At 43.2% G+C, this 24,090-nt stretch overlaps 1 protein-coding gene across 1 annotated transcript in view; it reads left to right on the plus strand.

The window, feature by feature from the left end:
- Nucleotides 1–24,090, plus strand: part of CCDC33 (coiled-coil domain containing 33) — a 207,573-nt gene that overhangs the window by 146,672 nt on the left and 36,811 nt on the right. The window contains exons 14-16 of the mRNA XM_073619065.1: nt 3,449–3,603; nt 5,002–5,050; nt 20,038–20,233. Of these exons, the coding sequence (XP_073475166.1) occupies nt 3,449–3,603; nt 5,002–5,050; nt 20,038–20,233 (400 nt within the window). The remainder of the gene's footprint in view (nt 1–3,448; nt 3,604–5,001; nt 5,051–20,037; nt 20,234–24,090) is intronic.

Below are 24,090 nucleotides of genomic sequence, written 5' to 3' on the forward strand. Positions count from 1 at the left end.
GGACATATACAAACTGTTGTAATTCCTACACCGTTCATCTGATTTGGATGTAAATACCCTCAAATTAAAGCTGAAAGTCTGCAGTTAAAGCACATCTTGTTCGTTTCATTTCAAATCCATTGTGGTGGTGTATAGAGCCAAAAAGATTAGAATTGTGTTGATGTTCCAATATTTATGGACCTGACTGTATATTTGCAGAAATAAATGTACAAGTGAGCCTGCAAAGTGAAAGCATCGCAGATCAGTGGATTGCAAGTGCAATACCAGGCTCCTGCATACTTTTCCTGTACCTCCATGTCCATATCGGACTTTCAGTTAGAGAGCTGGAGGGTGTCAGTGGACTACAAGGGCAAGTGAATTTCACTGAGAACTAGTCTTGTATGCTTGCCCAGTGGTAGATGTGATTTGTAGTTTATTCATTCATAGATGTATGTGAATGAGTGAGGTGGATGTATGGGTGGAGCTCTGCACAGTCTTGCTGATTTCAAATCTGACAGCTGTTGCGGGGAAAAGAACTCCCACATGCTATCCTGTCGGGTGGGGGGGGTCCGCTTGGCACCATGTTACAACCTGAAAAGCTGTTGACCCATTTTGCTGCCACCGCCGTATGTCATATGTCAGTGGCAGCGGGGGGTAAAGTTTACACACTGTAGTAGCCAGGAGTGTGTGTATAGTACATCCCACATGCCGACTGTTGGCTTTATGTAACCCCTGGAACTGTGCCCCACCCTACGCTTCTCTGGGCTTCCAGGTGTTCCTGGGTGGAGGTGGACGGGAGGGAGACCAGTGAACATCTGTTCGCTGATCTCCTCTAACTCTAAGGGCCCTTTCACACTGGGGCGGTTTGCAGGCGCTATTGCGCTAATAATAGCGCCTGCAAACCGACCCGAGGGCTTTAACACTGGAGTGGTGCGCTGGCAGGACGGGAAAAAAAGTCCTGCCAGCAGCATCTTTTGAGCGGGGAAGGAGCGGTGTATTCACCGCTCCTTCCCATTGAAATCAATGGGGCAGCGCGGCTATACCGCCGGCAAAGCGCCTCTGCAGAGGAGCTTTGCGGCGCTTTACCGCCGACGCCACCCCCGCCCCATTGTGAAAGGGGCCTAAAGAACCCAGAAGCAACATGCATATCTTCACTTCTCTTTTCTGTTATCACTTTCCACGGCTGTTGTGGGAAGAAAAGAAACTAATGGAGTAATGGTTTTACAAGCATGACATGTTGGTTATCTATTTTACAGCTTCATCTTTTATAGTTTACAAAAAAAAATTGGTGTTTACAATAGACTTTGTCAGTTGTCTTGTGGTGGATGTCCCTCCTTATCTGTACCCTTTATACAGTTTTCTGTTTTATATTGTGAAAACTGTAAAAACAGTATATATAAAAAAAAGGGTTATATATTGTGTTTGTGTGCCCTAAAATGAACTTAAAGAGGTGTTCCCCCCCCCTTCGAAAAAAATGAAAAGTCAGCAGCTACAAATACTGTAGCTGCTGACTTTTATTATTAGGATACTTATCTGTCCAGGGTTCCCACGATGTCGGCACCCAAGTCAATTTTCAGAACGGCTGTCGGGTGCTGCCGCTGCCAGTCCTTGTATGGAAAACCCTACTGTGCATGCGTGAAGTGTGCTGTGCTTTCTAATTGGCCCAACGGCGGAGGAAGGATGAGGGGGGGGGCGAACTTCTGAGGGATGGTGACGCGGCGCCATCTCCAGAAGTGGGGAATAGTACCTGTCAAAAATAGGTACCCGTTCCCCCCTCCCTCTGAAAGGTGCCAAATGTGGCACTGGAGGGGGGGAGGAGACAGATGAGTGGAAGTTCCAGTTTTGGGTGGAACTCCGCTTTAAGTGTGAAAAGTTGTACTTGATAGATCATTGCACAAATATTATGTGACATAAAACAACTATTACCATTGTATTTTTCAGGGCATCTGTTTATATAAAATATGTTATGTTTGGGGGGTTTAACTAGTCTTCAGGCCTAAAATTATTTAATAAACATATGTGCAAAAAAAATTACAAAAATTACTCTGGCCACAAATTGGTTAAGTTGAAATGTAATTTAGAATTTCTTACAAATAATTTATAATTTTTTAGAAAGTAAATGATAAGCTATTTGATAATAATTATTTTTGGCGTGGACCTCTATAATACAAGGGTGGTTGTATTCATGTGTTGCTATTCTTGTACACATTTTAGGCATTTCAGCTACAAAATAGCCTTTTGATATCCAGGCCCTGTTGCTATCACCTTATGTTGCAGTCTGATTTGATAGAAATATTGTTATTAAATATAGACATGCTTGGTAATCTTCTCAATGAAATCAGACTCCTGTTCTTTCTTTGAATACAGGAAAGAGCATGCATAGAAATAAATGGCTGAGCTTGACAAGGCTTGATTGCAGTGCTGTGAGCTTATTACAGGCTTGTGGCCCGGGCCCTGCCCTCTTCCTCTTGGTCACGGTTTCTAGGGAGACTCAATGTTGTGACAACCTGCATTCGAAGCGAGATGTCTCTAAAGAATTAGACGACAGAAGAAAGCAGATATAGAGAAAAAAATATGAAAATATGTAGAAAGACTGGGTAAAAAATGATCTGGTGTTTACAAATTTAACGACCCAGACTATGAGGGAGTGAAAGCGAGGAGGAAGGATTGATCTTTTAACAGCAGAAACTAGACACATAGCTCAAGGCAGGGGGAGGTGGAACAGGTAAGCCTAACAAGGTATGAAGTAGACAGCCAAGAACTATAGATCAAAGGTAGTAAAAGTAAATACAGAACAGAACAGAAGGCGTGTATGTTTGCCCATCCTCTTAATTCTGCCCTCAAGCATACTGACTGCACATCTTAACCACACTGGCTACCTTACAAAAGGTGAGTAGGATGGCTGAAGTGAAGCTGTGGTTGCTATTTGGTGTAAGGCGGAGGGTGTGTGTTTGGATGGGAAGGTAACTGTGCAACCCTTATCTCTCTAGGATACTGTACAGGGTTGGGTGCTGTTATCCATCATTAGTCTGTGACAGGTACACTGTATAGTGTCTAGGGGAAACATCTTCTATCATACGCACAGCACAGCACACTTTAACCGATAATAACAGCAGGTCTAAACTACCTACATGGTGACCTTATCTTGATATACACATATGCAGCAGCAGTTTGCTAGCTTGGACCTGGGTTGAAAGTATAGATTTTCAACCTGTTATGATTAGACCTGTGAACAAAGCCTTTTAGACCCGTGAGCAAGGCTAATTCTTACTATTTAGACCTGTGAACAAGGCTATTTGTTACTGATATTGCTTGGGATTGGCTCATTACGAGTAGAGGATCTGCTAACTCTCATGGATGGACAGTTTTTATAGACCATATTCCTCCTCTGTAAGTAATATTGTTATCATTGTTTTGTTCTATATGGCTTGGTGTTTGAATGCTCAAATTGTTTTCCTTTTCTTTTTAGTTACAAAAAGATGGACCTTCTTTTCCTTCCTACAATGCACTGGCGGATATTCTTCCAGACCCATGGATTCAGCAGACACCAAGAGAACAGAAGCCTGCAAACACTGCGAGGCTTCCAGAACTTTCCAACACAAGCCTTCCTCAACAACACCTGAGGTAGGATCACCTTAATAACATTATTCAATATATGAAATAGACAAAACATTTCTTTTAACATTATAGTTTCAGAGTATTTTTAGAGACACAAAATGTGCTTAGGAATGTCTTTTTTTTTTTTTTAATCAAAATTTACATAATGTCAGGACTTTTATTACCATAATGGCACTCCTGGGGCCGTGCCTAAGGCAGTATGGTAGAGGCACAGCAATAAAGCTGGTCATATAATAGTAGAATTTACAAATTTTTAATTTTAAGAATATTCAGTTGATTTTATAATTGTTAGTGGGGTCAAATCAATGCTTGTTTTCAAACATAGCGATGAAAGATTTCAAACAAGCAGGATGAGAATTTGATTTGAACAGACACATTTTAACAGTGCATGTAGTTTTCATTTGGGAAAGTCCATTTATTCCAAATCGAATGTTAAAAGCAAATGCAATTTTGAAGTTGTTTTAAAAAATATTTATTAAATCATCAAATATACAGAGAATTTTCATACAAACATTCGCTTGAAAATCTACTAGCATATGGACAGCTATGGAGACGGGACTGTATTTACCAAAATGGCAGTCCTGGGGAAGCCCCTAGGCAGTATGGTAGGGGCACAGCACTAAGCCTGAAATATATTAACTGCGATATAATGTTTCCTTATTTTGCCTCCTCCTTCTAAACATCTCTGGACATTTGTGGCCAAGGAAATATAGCAAGGAGTGTGCACAGCGCAGGGGATGCTGCACAAGTTAGAAGTTTCACTATAGTTCAGAATCATTAAACCATCTCTCCTTTCCCTTGTGTGTTGTTATGTACCTGTATATTTATTAAGTAGCTGGAAATATATGGCAGACAGCATGTTTTTGAAACAAGGTTTGTATCTAGGGCAGCATGAAGTCTATATACAACTCTCCATATACTGTTAAGAGAACCACTATAGTTTAAGGCTGCGTGCACACCTGAACGTTTCAAAGTTGTGCGATTTTACTGCGATTTTGCAGCGATTTTGTTCAGGTCACCAATGTAAAAGGCAGAAAAACGCCTGTAATCTTCCCCAAAGAAGCTCATGTTCTTTTTTGAGCTTAGGGCGTTTTTAATGCGTTTTGCTTCAGGTGACAAAATGCTCAGATGTGAACAGGTGCCATTGAAATGAATGAGATTTTGCTTGTTGGGCATTTTTCTGGTGTTTTACGAGCGGTTTATGAGCTGAAAATGCTCAGGTGTGAATGCAGCCTAAAACTCACAATAAAGAATGATGAGAATCAACAAAATGTCCATTTTCCCTGATTGAATTTTTGTAGAGGTCTAGGTCTTATGTGAATATGGAAGTCAATATTTGCCCATGAAATTGAGTGCTTCCTGAAAAATGGATCTAACATTGCTCCCACCTCTTCTGTTTTCTAGTAATAATGTGGAACTGCCAGCTGACCCTGTGATGGAGCATCAGGAACAGGTGTGTACTATACACCATGTGCATGTACAGTTGTGCTCATAAGTTTACATACCCTGGCAGAATTTATGATTTCTTGGCCATTTTTAAGGGGATATGAATGATAACACAAAATCTTTTCTTTCACTCATGGTTAGTGTTTGGCTGAAGCCATTTATTATCAATCAACTGTGTTTACTGTTTTTAAATCTTAATGACAACAGAAACTACCCAAATGACCCTGATCAAAAGTTTACATATCCTGGTGAATTTACAGGAACTGGAGGCTTTTTGCCAATAGGAATGGGCAGCTTTACCATGTGAGAAGATAAAGAGCCTCATCCACAAATACCACAAAAGACTTCAAGCTGTCATTGATGTTAAAGGGGGTCAATACACGGTATTAGGAACTGGGGTATGTAAACTTTTGATCAGGATCATTTGAGTAGTTTCTTTTGTCATGATGATTTAAAAAGAGTAAACAATGTTGATTGATAATAAATGGCTTCAGCCAAACACTAATCATGAGTGAAAGAAAAGTTTTTGTGTTATCATTCATATTCTGTGAAAATGGCTAAGAAATTATAAATTCTGCCAGGGTATGTAAACTTATGAGCACAACTGTACGTATCATTGTGTGTGTATGTGTTAATGTATTTCTTTTAATTTTTTTAATTCCATATTTACAGCACAAGGCACAACATAGAGCATTAGTCTGAGGTGGTAAACTGTTATTCCTTACCAGCCTGAGGGTCTAGCTGACCTTTCTTCTAGTGAAAGGTGTCAGGTTTACTTGAAAAATTAATAGCTGAAAACAAATAATAATCATGCACTGCATGTTAAGCATGCATCCTCCATAGTTCTAGCAGAATGTTTGAGTGTGGGATTTTATGTGTGTGTGTGTATGTGTAAATATACAAGGTGTGACATTTAATTCCTGGGAATGGACAGTAAAAAAAGTAAAAAAAAATGTTTGTGCAGGAGCGTTGTCGTGGTGGGCAATCCACTTATTAATCCAAAGTTCCAGTCTTTTGCTCCAAACAGATTCCCATAAACGTTTCAGAATTTCCAATTAACAATGTTGGTTGACCGTCCTCGTATACAGATAATGTAGCAAAATACCTTGATCTTGCATGTCTGCCTCCTGTTCCCACCTTCTTACAATGATGATTAAACAGGGGTTGTGCGGCACTGCCCACATTGCAAAACCAATCTTTCTGGCAAGGCTTTTACAGCATGCATAAAAGTTGTAGCAAAAGAGGGGAAGGGGAGAGAGGCGCCAAGCGACCAATAATCTTAAACAATTTAAAGTGGTTGTAAACCCTTACAGACCACTTTTTGCTACAGGTAAGCCTATAATAAGGTAGCTACCCAGGATATCTCCTAAACCTGCACAGTTTATTCGAATAAGCGCACCTGTTAGCGTGTGAAACGCGTCTACCATTTGAACTGTCTGTAACACTTGGGATGTTCGTTCATTAAATACGAATTTTGATGGATCTTGGAGTGCAGCCATTTCTTCAGTGTTGACCGCAGCGAGGGCTTCAATCTCAGGTGAGTATTACATAATGAGCTAGTATGCTATGCATACTAGCTCATTATGCCTTTGTCTTACAGGTGTTATTTTTTTTTTTTCAAAGTGGGTTTACACCCACTTTAATGAGTGAATATAAAACAATGTAACGTGTTCGACCTACAGGGTTATAATGAGTGACTGTCTGTGCCCAGGTGGGCTGTGTGAAGGATCCTGCACAAGATGGTGGAATAGTCCTAGCCACAGCGGCAGCTCGGTAAAGACAGGAGGGAGGACACTGGAACCACGAGCTGCAGGGAGCCGAATGACAGCTGTCAAACCCAAAGTAGAACTGACCAATCAGAGAGCGTTTCAGAGGCAAGTCATGGCTCCTTCCTCAACCAATGACTATTCCACTATCTGGTGCCGGATCCTTCACACAGCCTACATGGGCACAGACAGTCTCTCATTATTACCCTGTGAGTTGAACATTTTACTGTGTTTTAGGCTAGGTTCACACTGCTGCAAATTTTATTGCGAATTTGAGCCACTGCGATCGCTCAAATTCGCAAGTCATTTTAATAACATTGTTTTCCATGAGTGCTGTTCACATCAATGCATTGCGAATTTAACCTGCGTAAAAAAAGGGTCCTGTCCGAGTTTGATCCGTGTGCAATGCGAATTCAGCTCCATAGATTGCAAAATTTGCAGTAGAATCGCAAGAACACACAAAGAATTCGCAATGCAAATTCGCAACGCAATCGGATCAAAATCGCGCTAAATTCGCACTGCAGCAGTGTGAACCTAGCCTTATAGTCACTCATGAAACTGTTTTACACTATTGGTCGCTTGCCGCCTCTCTCACCTACCCCTCTTCTGTTTCAGTGTGGATTTCCTAATCCCAGGGCAGGCTGCCAGGGTCCAATGGATACTACAGACATTCCCCACTGATTTTTTTTTGTCTTCCATTCCCATCCAGATGGAGTATATAGGAGACACTGTTTCATACACTATATAGGTGAATATAGGTGCATGACTATTTTAATTTCCACAATTCTGGACATTTCATTCACCATCTTTTGGACCATTTATCAGACAAGCTAGGACAGCTCTGGGAATTTCTGAATTTCTATGAATTGGCTCGCTGATTTTCCCAGAAGTCTACACCAAGATATAAGTCAGATATCAGGAATCCCCTGCAACAAAAATGACATTTTTGGTGAGATACTCCCAATAGGAAAAGGGATAAAGTCTAAAGGGATGCAGACCCTACAATTTTCCTCATTAGAGTCCTGCAGGTGCAGCAGCTGACTGATAATTATGAAAGCAGTCCCATTAGATTCACTTACCACATGGACAAACACACAGGGATTTCTTCAAAATAACAAAAGGCAGGAATCTGCAACAAAGTTTGTTAAAATCCCTGAAATGTACAAAGATCACCCAGAGGAGAATGTTTTTTTTCTCAACAAAAGTGGAGCTACACTTTAACCACTAGCTGACCAGCTCACGCAGATATACTGCGGCAGGTCAGCTTTCCTGCGAGAATCGCCATACCTGTACAGGCGCAGTTGCGGGCGCGCGCCACCAGGAATGCGCTTTCGCTTCCCCTGCAGGACCGTGCCCGCGGGTTGGGCGGACTTGATGTCCCCTGGTGACCTGCGATCGCCTAGTACAGAAGCAGAACGGGGATCTGCCAGTGTAAACAAGCGGATCCCTATTCTAAAAGGGGACCATGACAGAGATCTACTGTTCCCAGTGATCAGGAACAGTGATCTCTGTTATGTCCCAGTGAGCCCATCCCCCCCCTACAGTTAGAACAAACCCAGGGAACACACTTAACTCCTTGATCGCCCCCTAGTGTTATCCCTTCCCTCCCAGTGTCATTTCTATATTGATCAGTGCATTTTTATAGCACTGATCAATGTAATAATGTCACTGGTCCCCAAAAAGTGTAATTTTGGGTCAGATTTGTCCACCGCAGTGTTGCTGTCCCGCTACAAATTGCAGATTGCGGCTATTACCAGTAAAAACCATTAAAAAAAAAAAAAAGTCCCTAAATGTATCCCATAGTTTGTAGATGTGATAACTTTTACGCAAACCAATCAATATACGCTTATTGTGATTTTTTGTTTTACCAAAAATATGTAGAAGAATATATATCGGCTTAAACTGATGAATACATTTTTTTTTTATATAGTTTTTGGATATGAATTATAGCAAAAAAAGTTTTTAAAAAAAATGTTTTCTTTTCAAAATTGTCGCTATTTGTTTGTTTATAGCGCAAAAAAAAAAAACGCAGAGGTGATCAAATACCACCAAAAGAAAGCTCAATTTGTGTGAAAAAAAGGATGTAAATTTTGTGTGGGTACAGCGTCGCACGACCGCGCAATTGTCAGTTAAAGCGAGGCAGTGCCGTATCTCAAAAAAATGGCCTGGTCATTAAGGGGGCAAATCCTTCCAGAGTGCTGAACAATTAGTGTGCTGATGACTGTGCTCTAAGGACTCTACTTGATTTATCCTTTGTTGTAAAAAAACAAAGGATACATTTTTACAAAATAATATTTTTCCAAAATGAGCCACAAAAACTATGTGGGTGAATCAGTCATGTTTGCTGGGCTGGTGTTGTTTGGGGAACACTGCATGTCTAATTTTTATTTTATTATTTTTACAAAATGCTTGGTTGTATTAGTTATCAGCAGATGATCAAAGGTAGATTGAAATACATTTGCAAATCTCCTTCTTATGTGAATCGTCAGGAGACAATCGATCTAGTAATTTTAAGTGTTTACTGAAAGTACACTATAGGTTCCCTTAAGAATTCTGGTTGGCTTTAGTTTCTCTGCAGGGGGTCTAGGGGCTTTGTCCATTATTGGCCGCTTGACTTTTCCTCTGTGAAATCATCTAGTATCTTATGTCACCGCAATAATCAAAACTATGGTCCATCTCCAGTGCTTTACATAGATGGAAACAAGATAACAAATTCAGCCTCTCATGCTACAACCTCTGGCCATATGGATAAGAAAATGTCACAAGCAAACCTTTCTGAAGGCCTAAACTATTACAATCAGTATAAAAACAAGCAGAAAATACTGTATAAAGTAAAATTATTCATGTAAATCACTGGCTTTTGACAAACTATTTCTTCTTCTCTGGATATGAATGACAGAAAATGTGTGCCTGGAAAGTTAGGACATGCCAGTGTTAAATGACTGTTGTGTCCATATGGCTCTTTGTGATTATTTGGAGAAAGAACAAATATCTTATCATTCTTTATATTAGACAAATTATCTCTGTATATTTGCCCACTGCAACAGAGTGCCAAGAGTTTTTGTCAGGTGGTCACCGTTTCATTAAAGTGCATGTAAACAATAATTTTTTTCTTATTTTCCCCCTTTTTTATGTTATATTTACCTTTGAAAGTGTTTTATTATATCTGTTCAGTAAGTAAAAAATAGATGTGTATCCATCTAGACATCCAGTGACCTAATAACTTCCTGTATTCTCTGCCTCTAGACTGTTATCAGTAAGCATTGTTCCCATTCATCTACGTGGACTATATGTAGCACCCAGCTAGTTGCTAGGTGAGGTAAATTTAGTTGGCTCCTCTGTAGGCAGAGGAGCAGGGGTTAATGTGTTTTCGGCTGGGCAGTGCTTCAGTGCTGTGGCTCTGTTACCTTCCCCTTGCTTCTTGAACTCACGGGATAGTTCTAGAACTTAGAGGGTGGAGGAACAGAGGCTGCAGACTGAATGTTTATGGAGTTTCCACCAATCCTTGAGGGTGCAGGGCTCAGTAGGTGGGGAAATGGTTCCAAAAATTGAAGCCTGGCAGTCTGGGTACAGATTTCAGGGTCCAGTTACCTGGAGGGAACCCCTGGGCTAGGGGGCTCTACCCCTGCGCAGAAGGAAGGAATGGAGAAGGAAAAAGCCGGTGGAAGAGAGATGGCACAACTGGACGCCTCACCCCTTTTGCCAGTTTCAGCTAGGCTTAGCTGGAGCCATCCTGAAAGACAAGATTCAGCCTGTGTAGCAGAAAGCCTGTACAGCAGCCCTTTGGACTCCAAGCATCACCAAAAAGGGACTGAGCGAGGAACTTCCTCATCATCCCACCCCAAGCCTACAGTATATAGAGAGGACATCAAGGTGCAATATTTTGCTTGGCTATGACCAAGAAACAGCATAGTGCCAGCGCAAAGCAGCCAGAAGCCACTCTATATCTCTAGCATGGGACAAAAGCAGCCATGTGCTTTAACATTCCTGCAAGGAGCAGCGCCTACATTCTTCAGTTGGAACTCTTTGTTGTTATGTTAGCTGTGCCATCAATACCACAGGTGGGCAGCACCAATTACGTTAGTACTTAGCAGACAGAGACATTAGCAAGTCTTCAAGAGCTCAATCAAGTTCTACAGTTCTGGGCATCATATGCCACCCCATTCCCTATCCAAGTTTATCCCTTAAATAAACAAAAACAAAACCCAGGCTGTTCCTTTAGAGTCCTGTGCCATAAGTGGCAGCTCTGTGCGCATGCATGGGAGTGACATCATCACGGCTCCAGCCATTCACACAGCCACAGTCCGTGGACCCCGAAGGAAGACCAGGTGAAGGTGGAAGTCTATCATAAGGATTCAAGAAACTATGAGCAGCTGCAGTTAAACTATTAGAACATAGGAATACTTGCCTAATAGTCTCTGCTTCTGCTCCTGGTGAAAATACAGCAGCAGTAGTAGCTTCAGTTTGTATAAAGTTATGTGACTCAGTCCTCTTGTCGATTTTTCTCCACTTCCTCCGCCTGGATAGGGATGAGCCGAACGGTTCGGTTCACACCAGAACGTATGAACAGACAAAAAATTTGTGTGAACGTGCAAACACTGTTAAAGTCTAAGGGAAACGTGAAAAATCAAAAGTGTTCGATTAAAAGGCATATATGCAAGTTATTGCCATAAAAAGTGTATGGGGACCCGGGTACTGCCCCAGGGGACATGTATCCATGCAAAAAAAGCTTTAAAAATGAAATTTTTCAAGAGCAGTGATTTTAATAATGCTTAAAGTGAAACAAAAAATGAAATATTCCTTTAAATATTGTGCCTGGGGTGTCCCCTTAGTCTGCCTGTAAAGTGGCACATCTTTCTCATGTGTTTTACTGTGTCACAGCAAAATTACATTTCTAAAGGGAAAAAAGTCATTTAGAATTGCTTGCAGCTGTAATGTTCTGTCGGCTCCCGGTAATATAGATGAAAAACCATTGAAAAAAATGGAGTGGGTCCCCCCCAGTCCATACCAGGCCCTTCAAGTCTGGTATGGATTTTAAGGGGAACCCCATGCCAATATTTTTAAAAAATGGCGTGAGGGTCCCCCCAAAATCCATACCAGACCCTTATCTGAGCATACCAGGCCACATGCCCTCAACATGTTGATGGAGATAAGGGCCTCGTCCCCACAACCCTGGACCGGTGCTTGTGGGGGTCTGCGGGCGGGGGGCTTATTAGAATCTGAAAGCCCCCTTTAACAAGGGGGTCCCCAGATCCCCCCCCCCATGTGAATGGGTAGGGGTACATTGTACCCCTACCCATTCACCAAAAAAGTGTGAAAAAAGTAAAAAAACACAAAAGACATTTTTTGACAATTCCTTTATTAAAAAAGAAAAAAAAGTTTCCTGCGATGTCCATCCTTCTTCAATCACGGCGCTGACGGACCCGAAAAATAGAGAAAAAAAAGCTTGATGGGAGGCGTCCCACTAACTTCTGTCTTTTCACGGTGACAGCTGTTACATAGGCAAGGGCAGGGCCGCTCGGTGAAGTAACCGGATGACCCCGCCCCCTCTGACGTCACATGACGTAAGAAGTAGCTGGGGTCACCCGGTTACGTCACTGGGTGGCCCCGCGCTTGCCTATATAACAGCTGTCACAGCCAAGAGACAGCAGTCGGCGGGGCGCCTCCCATCGAGGTGGAGCTTTTTTTTTTTCCTATTTTTCGGGTCCGTTGGCGCCATGAATGAACATTGATGGATATCGCAGAACACTTTTTTAACTGTTAAAAACTGTTAACTTTTTTTAAATAAAGGAATTGTCAAAAACTGTATCCTTTACTTTTTTGGTGAATGGGTAGGGGTAAAATATACCCCTACCCATTCTCATAGGGGGGGCCGGGACCTGGGGCTCTGATAAGTCCCCAGCCCACAGACCCACACAACCACCGGGCAAGGGTTGTGGGGATGAGGCCCATGTTGATAGTATGTGCTCTTGCTTGCCGTCCCCCCCCATCTTGACCTGCCAGGTTGCATTCTTGGATAAGGGTCAGGTATGGATTTTGGTAGGGACCCCCACACTATTTATTTTTTTACATTTTGCTGCGGGGTTCCCCTTAAAATCCATACCAGACCTGAAGGGCCTGGTATGGATTTGGGGGGGGACCCCCGCAGCATTTTTATTTTGGCGCGGGGTTCCCCTTAACCATCTCAATACACTGTGTTATATATACTACACTGCCTGCACTGACCGAATATAGAGTCTACGCTGAATATCTAGTCTACACTAAATGCAGAATATATATATATATGCCTGCACGTCACTAACTAACCTGCCTGCCTAATCTAGCTCAATCTATCTCCGTCCACACACTATACACGGCCACTATGTAAGCAGCCTTATCTAGTGTGGGGTGTGGACTTAGTCCCCCTGAGCCGTGATTGGCTAAGCAGGGGTAGGCAACCTCAGCCCTCCAGCTATTTTGAAACTACAAGTCCCATGAGACATTGCAAGACCCTGACAATCACAGGCATGACTCCTAGAGGTAGAGGCATGATGGGATTTGTAGTTTCACCACAGCTGGAGGGCCAAAGTTCCTACCCCTGGGCTAAGGGCACCTGCCTTTGGCCAATTATGGCTCTCGCAGCAGAGCATGCTGTGATTGGCCAAAGCATGCAGGTCAGGTGCATGCTTTGGCCAATCATCTGATGTCAATGCACTGCGAACTCGCAGTGCATTATGGGGCATTCCGCAGCACTCGAATTTCCCACGAACGCTCCATATGTTCGGTTCGCTTTAGAACAAACGAACACTGCGGGCTTATCCCTATTGCTAGCACAAAGAGATGAAGCAACACATGATTTTCAGGAAATCGTTCAAATGTCAAACATTGTTTGCATTTGTTGAATGTTGATGCAATTATACAATCACTCGCAAAAGTCACTTTTTGTTGTATTGGGAGTAAAATATTTCATTCCACGGCCATCCTTGATTTTGGACATTATTTGGATCTTTTAAGGCTGGCAAATATTATTTTGAAAGCACATAACATGTTACTTTAGATGTAGATACTATACGACTATATATTTCCTGCTACCTTGATCTGCCTCAAGGACTTATGAAATATCCTGTACTACACTACAATAATCACATAAAATACACTATACATTCCCTTTAAGTGCCAAACACTATGTCAGCAGTATACAAGTAAATACTGTTAATCAATAAAAACGCATACTCTGCACAGTTATAGGTCTCCCTCTTATGGCCACAAACTGAACTTCAGCCAGTTTTATCTTTTTAACTAACTATACTGATAACTGTATTTGCAATAATGGCAATAATGGGTCAGTGCCTAGGACAGCAAAGATGTATAAATTGTTTATTTTCATTTTCCTTATTTTGCTTTCTTTTTATACCTACTTCTCAAACTGTATGGCCAAAGTCAACAAGAGAAATATAGGGATTGTAGGGAAGTCAGAAGGCTCTTATTTGTTGAGGAGAAAATAAACAGTTTCTCCTTTCTGTTTCAGTAGAACTTATTAAGGTTTTAGGCTTCATGTACATTAGCAGCTCCTAAACTTGAGTTTAGGAGCTTTTGGCATTTTGTTTGCCAAAGTTCCCAAACACAACTCCATAAAAGCCAATGGGGTTGATTTACTAAAGGCAAATAGACTGTGCACTTTGAGCAGATGCTCCAGAGCTTAGTAAATGAGGTTAAGCTTCACTTTGCAAAGAATACCCAATCACATGCAAGGAAGATAAAAAAAAAAGCATTTTTGCTTGTACATGATTGGATGATGGAAGTCATCCAAGGCAAATAGACTGAAATAGACTGTGCACTTTTGAAAGTGAATTTTCACTCTGCAAGTGCAGTTGCTCCAGAGCTTAGTAAATGAGGGAGAGCTCTATTGACTTCCATTGCTGCTTTTTTATTTTATTTGCATGTGATTGGGTGTTCTTTGTAAAGTGAAGTTTTACCTCATTTACTAAGCTCTGGAGCAACTGCACTTGCAGAGTGCAAATTCACTTTCAAAAGTGTGTAGACTATTTGCTTTTAGTAAATCAACCCCATATGCTTTTAGCAGAGTTTAGGAGCTGCCACGTTTAGGTGAGGTTAAACCTCCCTCAACTTCCCTCTCCTGAACACGGAAAAATCGCATTCGGGATAGGAACATTTTGACCAGAGGCCATGGGAAAGCATGGCAAAAAACTTGCCGCAATTTTGCGCTTTCCTGTGGCCGCGGTAAATGTAGGCCAAGTGTACATGAAGCGTTACAATGTAGCAAGACAATTGGTACTTAGCATTCAATCAGGGTAAATCATAAATGGTACTGTTGACACCCTTTATAATTTAGACGCGGCGCAGCACTGAAAGTGTGTACCTGCAGGAGTGATCTCCCCTGGATGCTAACATTTGTGTCCAGGGGCGATCATCCATCCCTAACCTCATGTAATCGCAGCATGTGTGTTTACTCACAGTCATATCTGGCCACTGTCAGCCTGTCATTCACATGAGCAGGGTGCTCACAGCTTAACCTAAGCACCGCTGTTTCCGTCTTCAAGAATCCATTGATTCCTGCTGTCGGAATCACCCATGTGAATGAGGGCTTATTGTTAAATTTATAGTAGTAAAACGTCTTAGACAATCCGGTTTGTTCTACAGGGAATTCAGCATTTTTAAATAGAGCCTTATGCCGCGTACACATGGTCGGAATTTCCAACAACAAATGTTCGATGTGAGCTTGTAGTCGGAAATTCCGACGGTGTGTAGGCTCCATCGGACATTTGTTGTCGGAATTTCCGACAACAAAAATTTGAGAGCTGGTTCTCAAATTTTCCGACAACAAAATCCGTTGTCGGAAATTCCAATCGTGTGTGCACAATTCCAACGCACAAAATGCCACACATGCTCGGAATCTAGCAGAAGAGCCGCACTGACTATTGAACTTCATTTTTCTCGGCTCGTTGTACGGGTTGTACATCACCGCGTTCTTGACGTTCGGAATTTCCGGCAATATTTGTGCGACCGTGTGTATGCAAGACAAGTTTGAGCCAACATCCATCGGAAATAAATCCAGGTCGAAATGTCCGATCGTGTGTGTATGCAGCATAAGTTTGCTAAGAAAAAAAAAATATGAATGAGCACCAGGGACATTAATTACTTACCTTCAGTGTCCCCTGTGCTGCTGGGTCCTTGTATAGCAGAAATATTCCTTCTCCGATGCCTTCCCCCACCCCTGCCGTCATAATCTTCCAGTATGGCAGGATTTAGTAGAACTAAGGGAAATGTCACAGGTGCTCATGAAAGTGTGCCTAACTATGCCCACCTTTTTTATCCAGCTACTTTATTTACAGAAGGCTTCTATGACTGGATCAGCTAGGTGGAAAGGGTGGGCATAGTTGGGCGCTCTTGATGAGTGCCTGTCACAGCTCCTTGATTTATTAACCCCCGCCACACCAGAAAATTACAGCGGAGGTGGTGGTGGTGGTGGTGGTGGGGGGGGGGGTGTAGGATGAAGATTTCTCCTTAACAAGGACGCAGCAGCATGAGGGACACATCTCACTGATGAGAGTTATACTTATTCTTTATTTAATTTTTTTGTAACCTTAGGCTTTAATGTTTTTGAACACCTTAATCATGCAGTGGCAATATATTCAGTATTTTTTCGTTGACATTTTACTCTCTTGAATTTAGATCTGAAAGTGGAGTTCCACCCAAAAGTGGAACTTCCACTCATTGGATTCCTCCCCCCCTCCGGTGTCACAGTTGGCACCTTTCAGGGGGGGAGGGGGGTGCAGATACCTGTATATTACAGGTGCCGACATCATGGGCGCCCTGGACAGGTAAGTGTCCATGTTTTAAAAGTCAGCAGCTGCAGTATTTGTAGCTGCTGACTTTTAAAAAAAAAAATTTGGCGGAGCTCCGCTTTAAAGGCACCTTGTGTTTTTTACCTGCATAAGATGTGCACTGATCATGTAGTTTCATGGTGTCATTTGTTGGCCTGTATGCACAGCCCTTGGTAAAATAAATTTTCGCATTCCAGTGTCAGATGTTTTTGTTTATCTAGAAACATGAGGCATGCCGTAGGGCACTGCGCATGATAATGCATGACCTCTGTAGTGTACGAACCGACACCCTGCAAAGAAACTACATATCCCGCAATCCCTTGGTCTCTTATGCCCTGTACACATGGTCGGACATTGATCGGAGATTCTGACAACAAAATCCATGGATTTTTTCCGACGGATGTTGGCTCAAACTTGTCTTACATACACACGGTCACACAAAGTTGTCGGAAAATCGATCGTTCTAAACGCGGTGATGTAAAACATGTACGTCGGGACTATAAACGGGGCAGTAGCCAATAGCTTTCGTCTCTTAATTTATTCTGAGCATGCGTGGCACTTTGTCCATCGGATTTGTGTACACACGATCGGAATTTCCGACAACGGATCCGTCAACGAATCTCCGAGTGCCGGGGCCACAAACGTTATATATTCTGGCTACCTTGGAGAGGATAGGGAGGGGGGCGGGACGAGTGCCGTACATACAGGAGAATTTCCTGTTTACGCAGCGGCCTCTGTAATTGGAAGTCCCATCTCCTGCGCTGCCATTGGACGACTGTTCTGTCCATCATAGGAGGTGGGAATTTGTATTAAATAGGCCTCCGAGAAAACAGGAGTTTCTCCTGTATGTAATCTGTTGGCGCTCATCCCGCCCCCCTACCTGTCCCCTCTGAGGCTGCAGATGGGCATCGATCAGGCTGCACTGATGGCAATGGTGAGTCTGCATTCATGGTAATTGGGGTGCTGCATTCATGGCAATGGGGGTGCTGCATTCATGACAATGATGGGGCTGCATTCATGGCAATGGTGAGGCTGCATTCACAGCAATGGGGGTGCTGCATTCGTGGCAATGAGGGTTCTGCATTCATGGCAGTGGTGGGGCTGCATTCATGGCAATGGTGAGGCTGCATTCATGGCAGTGGTGGGGCTGCATTCATGGCAGTGGTGAGGCTGCATTCATGGCAGTGGTGGGGCTGCATTCATGGCAATGGTGAGGCTGCATTCATGTCAGTGGTGAGGCTGCATTCATGGCAATGGTGAGGCTGCATTCATGGCAGTGGTGGGGCTGCATTAATGGCAGTGGTGAGGCTGCATTCATGGCAGTGGTGGGGCTGCATTCATGGCAATGGTGAGGCTGCATTCATGTCAGTGGTGAGGCTGCATTCATGGCAATGGTGAGGCTGCATTCATGGCAGTGGTGGGGCTGCATTCATGGCAATGGGGGTGCTGCATTCATGGCACTTGTGAGGCTGCAGATGGGCACTGATTAGGCTGTATTGATGGGCACTGACCCTTATTTTGCTTCACAGTTCTTTATATATACAAAATGTAATTTTTTTCCTGAAACTTCCCTCTTAAAGTGAAGGTGCGTGTTATATGCCGATAAATACGGTATATCCAAATAACACGCCCAAGATCTGCTCTTCACCACACAGCCACAAAGGCAGGAGAATTCTTGTGGGGCAGTGTATTAGTGCTCGGACGAACACACTTAGACCGAATTTTAATGGTTCAAAGAATGTCAGGCAAAATGGTCGGTCCTCTTTGAAAAAAGTTTGGACACCCCTGCCCTATAGTGTTCATGTCAAAAATCTGATGGAGAAGGGATTGAGGTTAGAGCCCACAGTTCAGTACTGAGAATCATTGTTGCTACTACCCTATCACTAGTGTTAATAGTAACCAATGCTAGCGATTAGACTTGCTACATATTGAAACCCTCTGACCAACTCCATACATACAGAAGGACTTACCAAGTGTCAAACAGATTTAACATTCTGGAGAGATACTTAGGGCCAAATTTACACCTTGTGCTGCCCCTATCCAGGTTCTCTGGATAACTTTAGTATGACCGAAAATCACGTCACAGCCACAAGCGGTATACCAAGTCTAAGAGCAGAGACTAAAAGAGCCAGTGTACCCACTCTACACCAGTACATCTAGAACTAATCACATCATGGGATTAAGGCAAGTTATTGCCCTATTCTGCTGCAGTTTGGTTCTGGGTGTACAGATGCAGAGTGGGAAGACAATCTACTATGCCACCAACACCTATGCCCAGCTGCAAGAATAGCACCAACTGGGGTGCAGTGGCACACATGGCAGCAGTTTGGAACCATTACTTATAAAAGGGAATGTTTTATGACATGATGTGTGATTGGCTGCCCTAGGCCATGGCCTGTGTTGGCTCTGCATAAATCAAGCCCTAGAGGCACTTCATGTGAAGCTTTTAAAATGCCAAGGACACCACCTTCTTGACTGGGCAGAAACATTAATAGCGCTTTACTGGAATCTGGGGAAACAATTGGCACTTTGCGTTAACATTGTTTGCAATCAAGCAACTAACGCAGTTAAGGGCCATTGCAATCTACTAATCCTGCCTAAAAATGTAAATTCTCATTGTATTATTTTTTTGTGTGTGTTTTTTTTTTTTTAGATGATCGCATTTTCACAGTTTGATGCTGAGCCTTTATCCAAATGCAAAGATTTTTAAGCAGTGCACACGCAATGTGCTGCACTGCATAGAGTTGAATGAAATGTCATTAAAGTGGTTGTAAACTTCAGGACATGAAATACGAGCAAAGCATATCCCTCTATAGTGTTTACTTGTCTCAATTAATAGCACTAAGTGTCATTTCTGTCTGCTGCTTCATTCCTCTGCTATCTGCATGAATCACTTTTGACAAGATTTCCTGTTACAAAGAGAAAAAAAATGACAGGGGAGGGATTTCCAGCTGATTGACAGCCTCAGCTCTGTTCCTGTGTGCTGTGTGAAGGGGGGTGTGTCCCTTCCCTCCAATCAGCTGTCAGAGCTCTGCTCACAGAGTGTAATTTCAGCTCCCTACCCCCTTTTTATCTGACCGCTCAGAAAAGCTTTATGTTTTGATAATGTAAGCAGCACTGTGCACTGTCCATATTATCACCTGCATAGGTGTTTGTGGAGCATTAAAAATGCCCCTAAAAACGCCCGCTTTCAATGCCAGTGTGAACTAGGCCTTAAAGCAAATTAGATACTGAATATCATTTACAGAATTTATTGTTTTACTGCTTGCTGTACAGTATCTTATTTCTCACTAAATGACATTTTACAATAATGTGTGATATTAAGTCAATGAACAGACAGAAGATTATTGCACGAAAACAAGTGCATACTTTTAAAATGTTGCTCTTTTGCATCTTCTGAATAGGAGTTGGCAAACTATCGGCTGGCAATGCAGCGTATGGCAGATGACATCATTACTCTTCGCCGTCAGATGAGTGGACTGGAGGCAGAAAACAGTGCTCTTCGTAGTGAACGTAGCCTAAACGAAGATCTGGGACGCACCCTCCTCAGTGACACAGACATTGATGTCATGACCAAAGCTGAATTAGCTGACCGATTGGGTAAGCAAGTTTTTTTTTTTTTTTCTTGCGCTAAGGATGCATTTAGCTTTCATCTTGTTCTATTTTAGTGTGTTCCAAAACAATTTTAAGTGCATTCCTTACCAATTTTAATTAAATCTGGTCAATTGGTAAACATCTAAGCGAGAGGCCTCCATAAGTAGAAATCATAATGACAAAAGTAGACTTGTACCATCATCCAGAAATTAATAAATAAAAAGATTGGAAGCCTGATCCCCAGTCAGGCGACCAAAAAAGTGGGGGCATGTTTGGACTATTGCGGTACAGTAAATGTTGGTAACACATTAAGGCATAAAACAATAATAATAATAAAATTGATAATTATTTATTGATGCAAAGGACAAATCAAGGTTGATGCAATGAAAACTTAATATAAGTACAAGTATGTCAACAATGGGATCATTGGTATACAGTACAACACGAGATCTCAGATATCATATTCCTCGACTAGTTTCGCGGACAACCGCTTCATCAGGAGGGAATCTGAGGATAGTTGATTCTGACTAAACAGTCTGAGCCTAACAGATAAGAAAACATATAATGAAATTAACCAAAAGACAAGAACATTGCAATTAAAGTTTATATTACAGCATCAAAATAAACAAAGATAATATACAATGCATGGGGAGAAAGGGGACGAGTCTGCTTACCCATGTCCCAACCGAGCCCAGGCGCAAAACCCCACCACCATGGGGTGATCTCCCACGGCGACCTGGGGGGGCTAGAAAATGACGGGAATAGAGAAAATAATATATGTCATAATAAGGTAAACTAGATTGCCACACACGGGATAGGTGAAACATATGGTGAGAATAGTGAAATTGGTGATGAAAATACGGGGAAGGTGAAAGGTGAGGATGTGGAGAGTGAGAAAATAAATGGCAGTGTGTAAAGAGTGAAAAAAATTATATTATTGTGAAAATCAAGGATAGGTATAGTTGTTAAGTGAAGAGTGTAGTGTGGTGTAAGATAAGAATTGGGTAGAGGAAGGAGATGGAGTGGGAGGGGAAGGGGTGAAGGACCAGAGGGGGAACGGGGAGGGAGGAGAGAAGGGGGAGAGGGGGGGAGGGGGGGAAGGGTGGAAACGGGATAGAAAAGGGGGAATGAGGAAAAAGGAGGGGAGGAAGGGGGGAAAAAAGGGAAGGAGGCAGGAAAAAACGGGGGGGGGGGGGGAGGGGGGCAAAAAGGGGGAATGGAGGGGCAAGGAGGGAAGGGATGTGGCCGTGAAAATTGTGAGGTGAGATTGGGCATAAGGATACCTGATGCTGATAAAAACATAGGAGGGTTCCCGGGGGAGGCGTTATGCCAGGAGTTGAAGCCACGATGGGGTAACTGAGGGGGGTAGAGACTGCAAGTGGCGGGCGAACACATGTCCACCCCAGCTTGGAGAATCTAAAGGAAAAGCACGGTATGTAAGATAACCCATGCTGGTGCCCTGAATTGCGGGACTTACATGAAAAGATACATTAGGTAATCCCCTCAAACTTACCAATGGTTGGCTAGCATACAAGGACCCGGGGACCAAGAACCAGACCGTCAAACAGACAGGTAAAGCCCGTCACTTATAGCCCCCTACCCTGCGACGCAGCGCCGCACGCCGAGACGCCGGCGCATTACGTCACAGGGTCAGAGGTCCCACACAGAGCGCGCGCGCGACAGAGCCGCGCGCGCGCGCATGCGCAACCACCCTACGGCCGTAGGAACAAGTCCCCGCCAAGATAGGTGCAAGAGGAGGGGGCGGTCCCGCGAGCGAGACCAACCCCTCCACCAGGGACCTCACCAGGCCGCCGCGGGAGAACACAGGGGGAGGGGCCCGCACCGGCGCCCCAGCCGGGAACAAGAAGAGGGGAAGCAGAGGGTCCCAGTGCAACGAAAGGATAAAACGACTGTTAGAAAGTGTATTGAAACATAGACAAAAGGATGAATAAAATTACATTTAAGATAGAAAATCTGAATAGGTGAATTAGGGATTGAAGATACCCTAAAGAACCGGTGCAATCGCCCCCCCCGGGACATAAACCCATGGGACCTAACTGCATAAAAATGCATAAACGTTAAGAAAGGCCACAGGCAAGCCACATGATCGGGTAGGAACATGTGAATAAAAGGGCGGGTAGCCAAGGTAATAATGCCTGGCCAAACTGATGGGAATCTGTCTCGGAGGGTTGCAACGGGGCTAATTAATAATAGACAATAATAATATGAGAGAATAAATTCAGTAGTAAGAGGCCCAACCCCCAGAGAACACAAACCATATGTGTCAATGGGGGTGAATTAAAAATGAGGGGTGGGACAGCCTGGGTCCATGAGGTGGAAGGCAATTAGCCATGTCCACTCAAACGGCTCACCCAAACATCCCACTCGACATGGTGCCGGGTGTGTTATCCACCCAATGTATACGACTAAGCGAGAGGCCTCCATAAGTAGAAATCATAATGACAAAAGTAGACTTGTACCATCATCCAGAAATTAATAAATAAAAAGATTGGAAGCCTGATCCCCAGTCAGGCGACCAAAAAAGTGGGGGCATGTTTGGACTATTGCGGTACAGTAAATGTTGGTAACACATTAAGGCATAAAACAATAATAATAATAAAATTGATAATTATTTATTGATGCAAAGGACAAATCAAGGTTGATGCAATGAAAACTTAATATAAGTACAAGTATGTCAACAATGGGATCATTGGTATACAGTACAACACGAGATCTCAGATATCATATTCCTCGACTAGTTTCGCGGACAACCGCTTCATCAGGAGGGAATCTGAGGATAGTTGATTCTGACTAAACAGTCTGAGCCTAACAGATAAGAAAACATATAATGAAATTAACCAAAAGACAAGAACATTGCAATTAAAGTTTATATTACAGCATCAAAATAAACAAAGATAATATACAATGCATGGGGAGAAAGGGGACGAGTCTGCTTACCCATGTCCCAACCGAGCCCAGGCGCAAAACCCCACCACCATGGGGTGATCTCCCACGGCGACCTGGGGGGGCTAGAAAATGACGGGAATAGAGAAAATAATATATGTCATAATAAGGTAAACTAGATTGCCACACACGGGATAGGTGAAACATATGGTGAGAATAGTGAAATTGGTGATGAAAATACGGGGAAGGTGAAAGGTGAGGATGTGGAGAGTGAGAAAATAAATGGCAGTGTGTAAAGAGTGAAAAAAATTATATTATTGTGAAAATCAAGGATAGGTATAGTTGTTAAGTGAAGAGTGTAGTGTGGTGTAAGATAAGAATTGGGTAGAGGAAGGAGATGGAGTGGGAGGGGAAGGGGTGAAGGACCAGAGGGGGAACGGGGAGGGAGGAGAGAAGGGGGAGAGGGGGGGAGGGGGGGAAGGGTGGAAACGGGATAGAAAAGGGGGAATGAGGAAAAAGGAGGGGAGGAAGGGGGGAAAAAAGGGAAGGAGGCAGGAAAAAACGGGGGGGGGGGGGGGGGGCAAAAAGGGGGAATGGAGGGGCAAGGAGGGAAGGGATGTGGCCGTGAAAATTGTGAGGTGAGATTGGGCATAAGGATACCTGATGCTGATAAAAACATAGGAGGGTTCCCGGGGGAGGCGTTATGCCAGGAGTTGAAGCCACGATGGGGTAACTGAGGGGGGTAGAGACTGCAAGTGGCGGGCGAACACATGTCCACCCCAGCTTGGAGAATCTAAAGGAAAAGCACGGTATGTAAGATAACCCATGCTGGTGCCCTGAATTGCGGGACTTACATGAAAAGATACATTAGGTAATCCCCTCAAACTTACCAATGGTTGGCTAGCATACAAGGACCCGGGGACCAAGAACCAGACCGTCAAACAGACAGGTAAAGCCCG

Source organism: Aquarana catesbeiana, linkage group LG03, assembly GCF_042186555.1.
Source record: "Aquarana catesbeiana isolate 2022-GZ linkage group LG03, ASM4218655v1, whole genome shotgun sequence".
In the NCBI taxonomy this organism is placed as follows: Eukaryota; Metazoa; Chordata; class Amphibia; order Anura; family Ranidae; genus Aquarana; species Aquarana catesbeiana.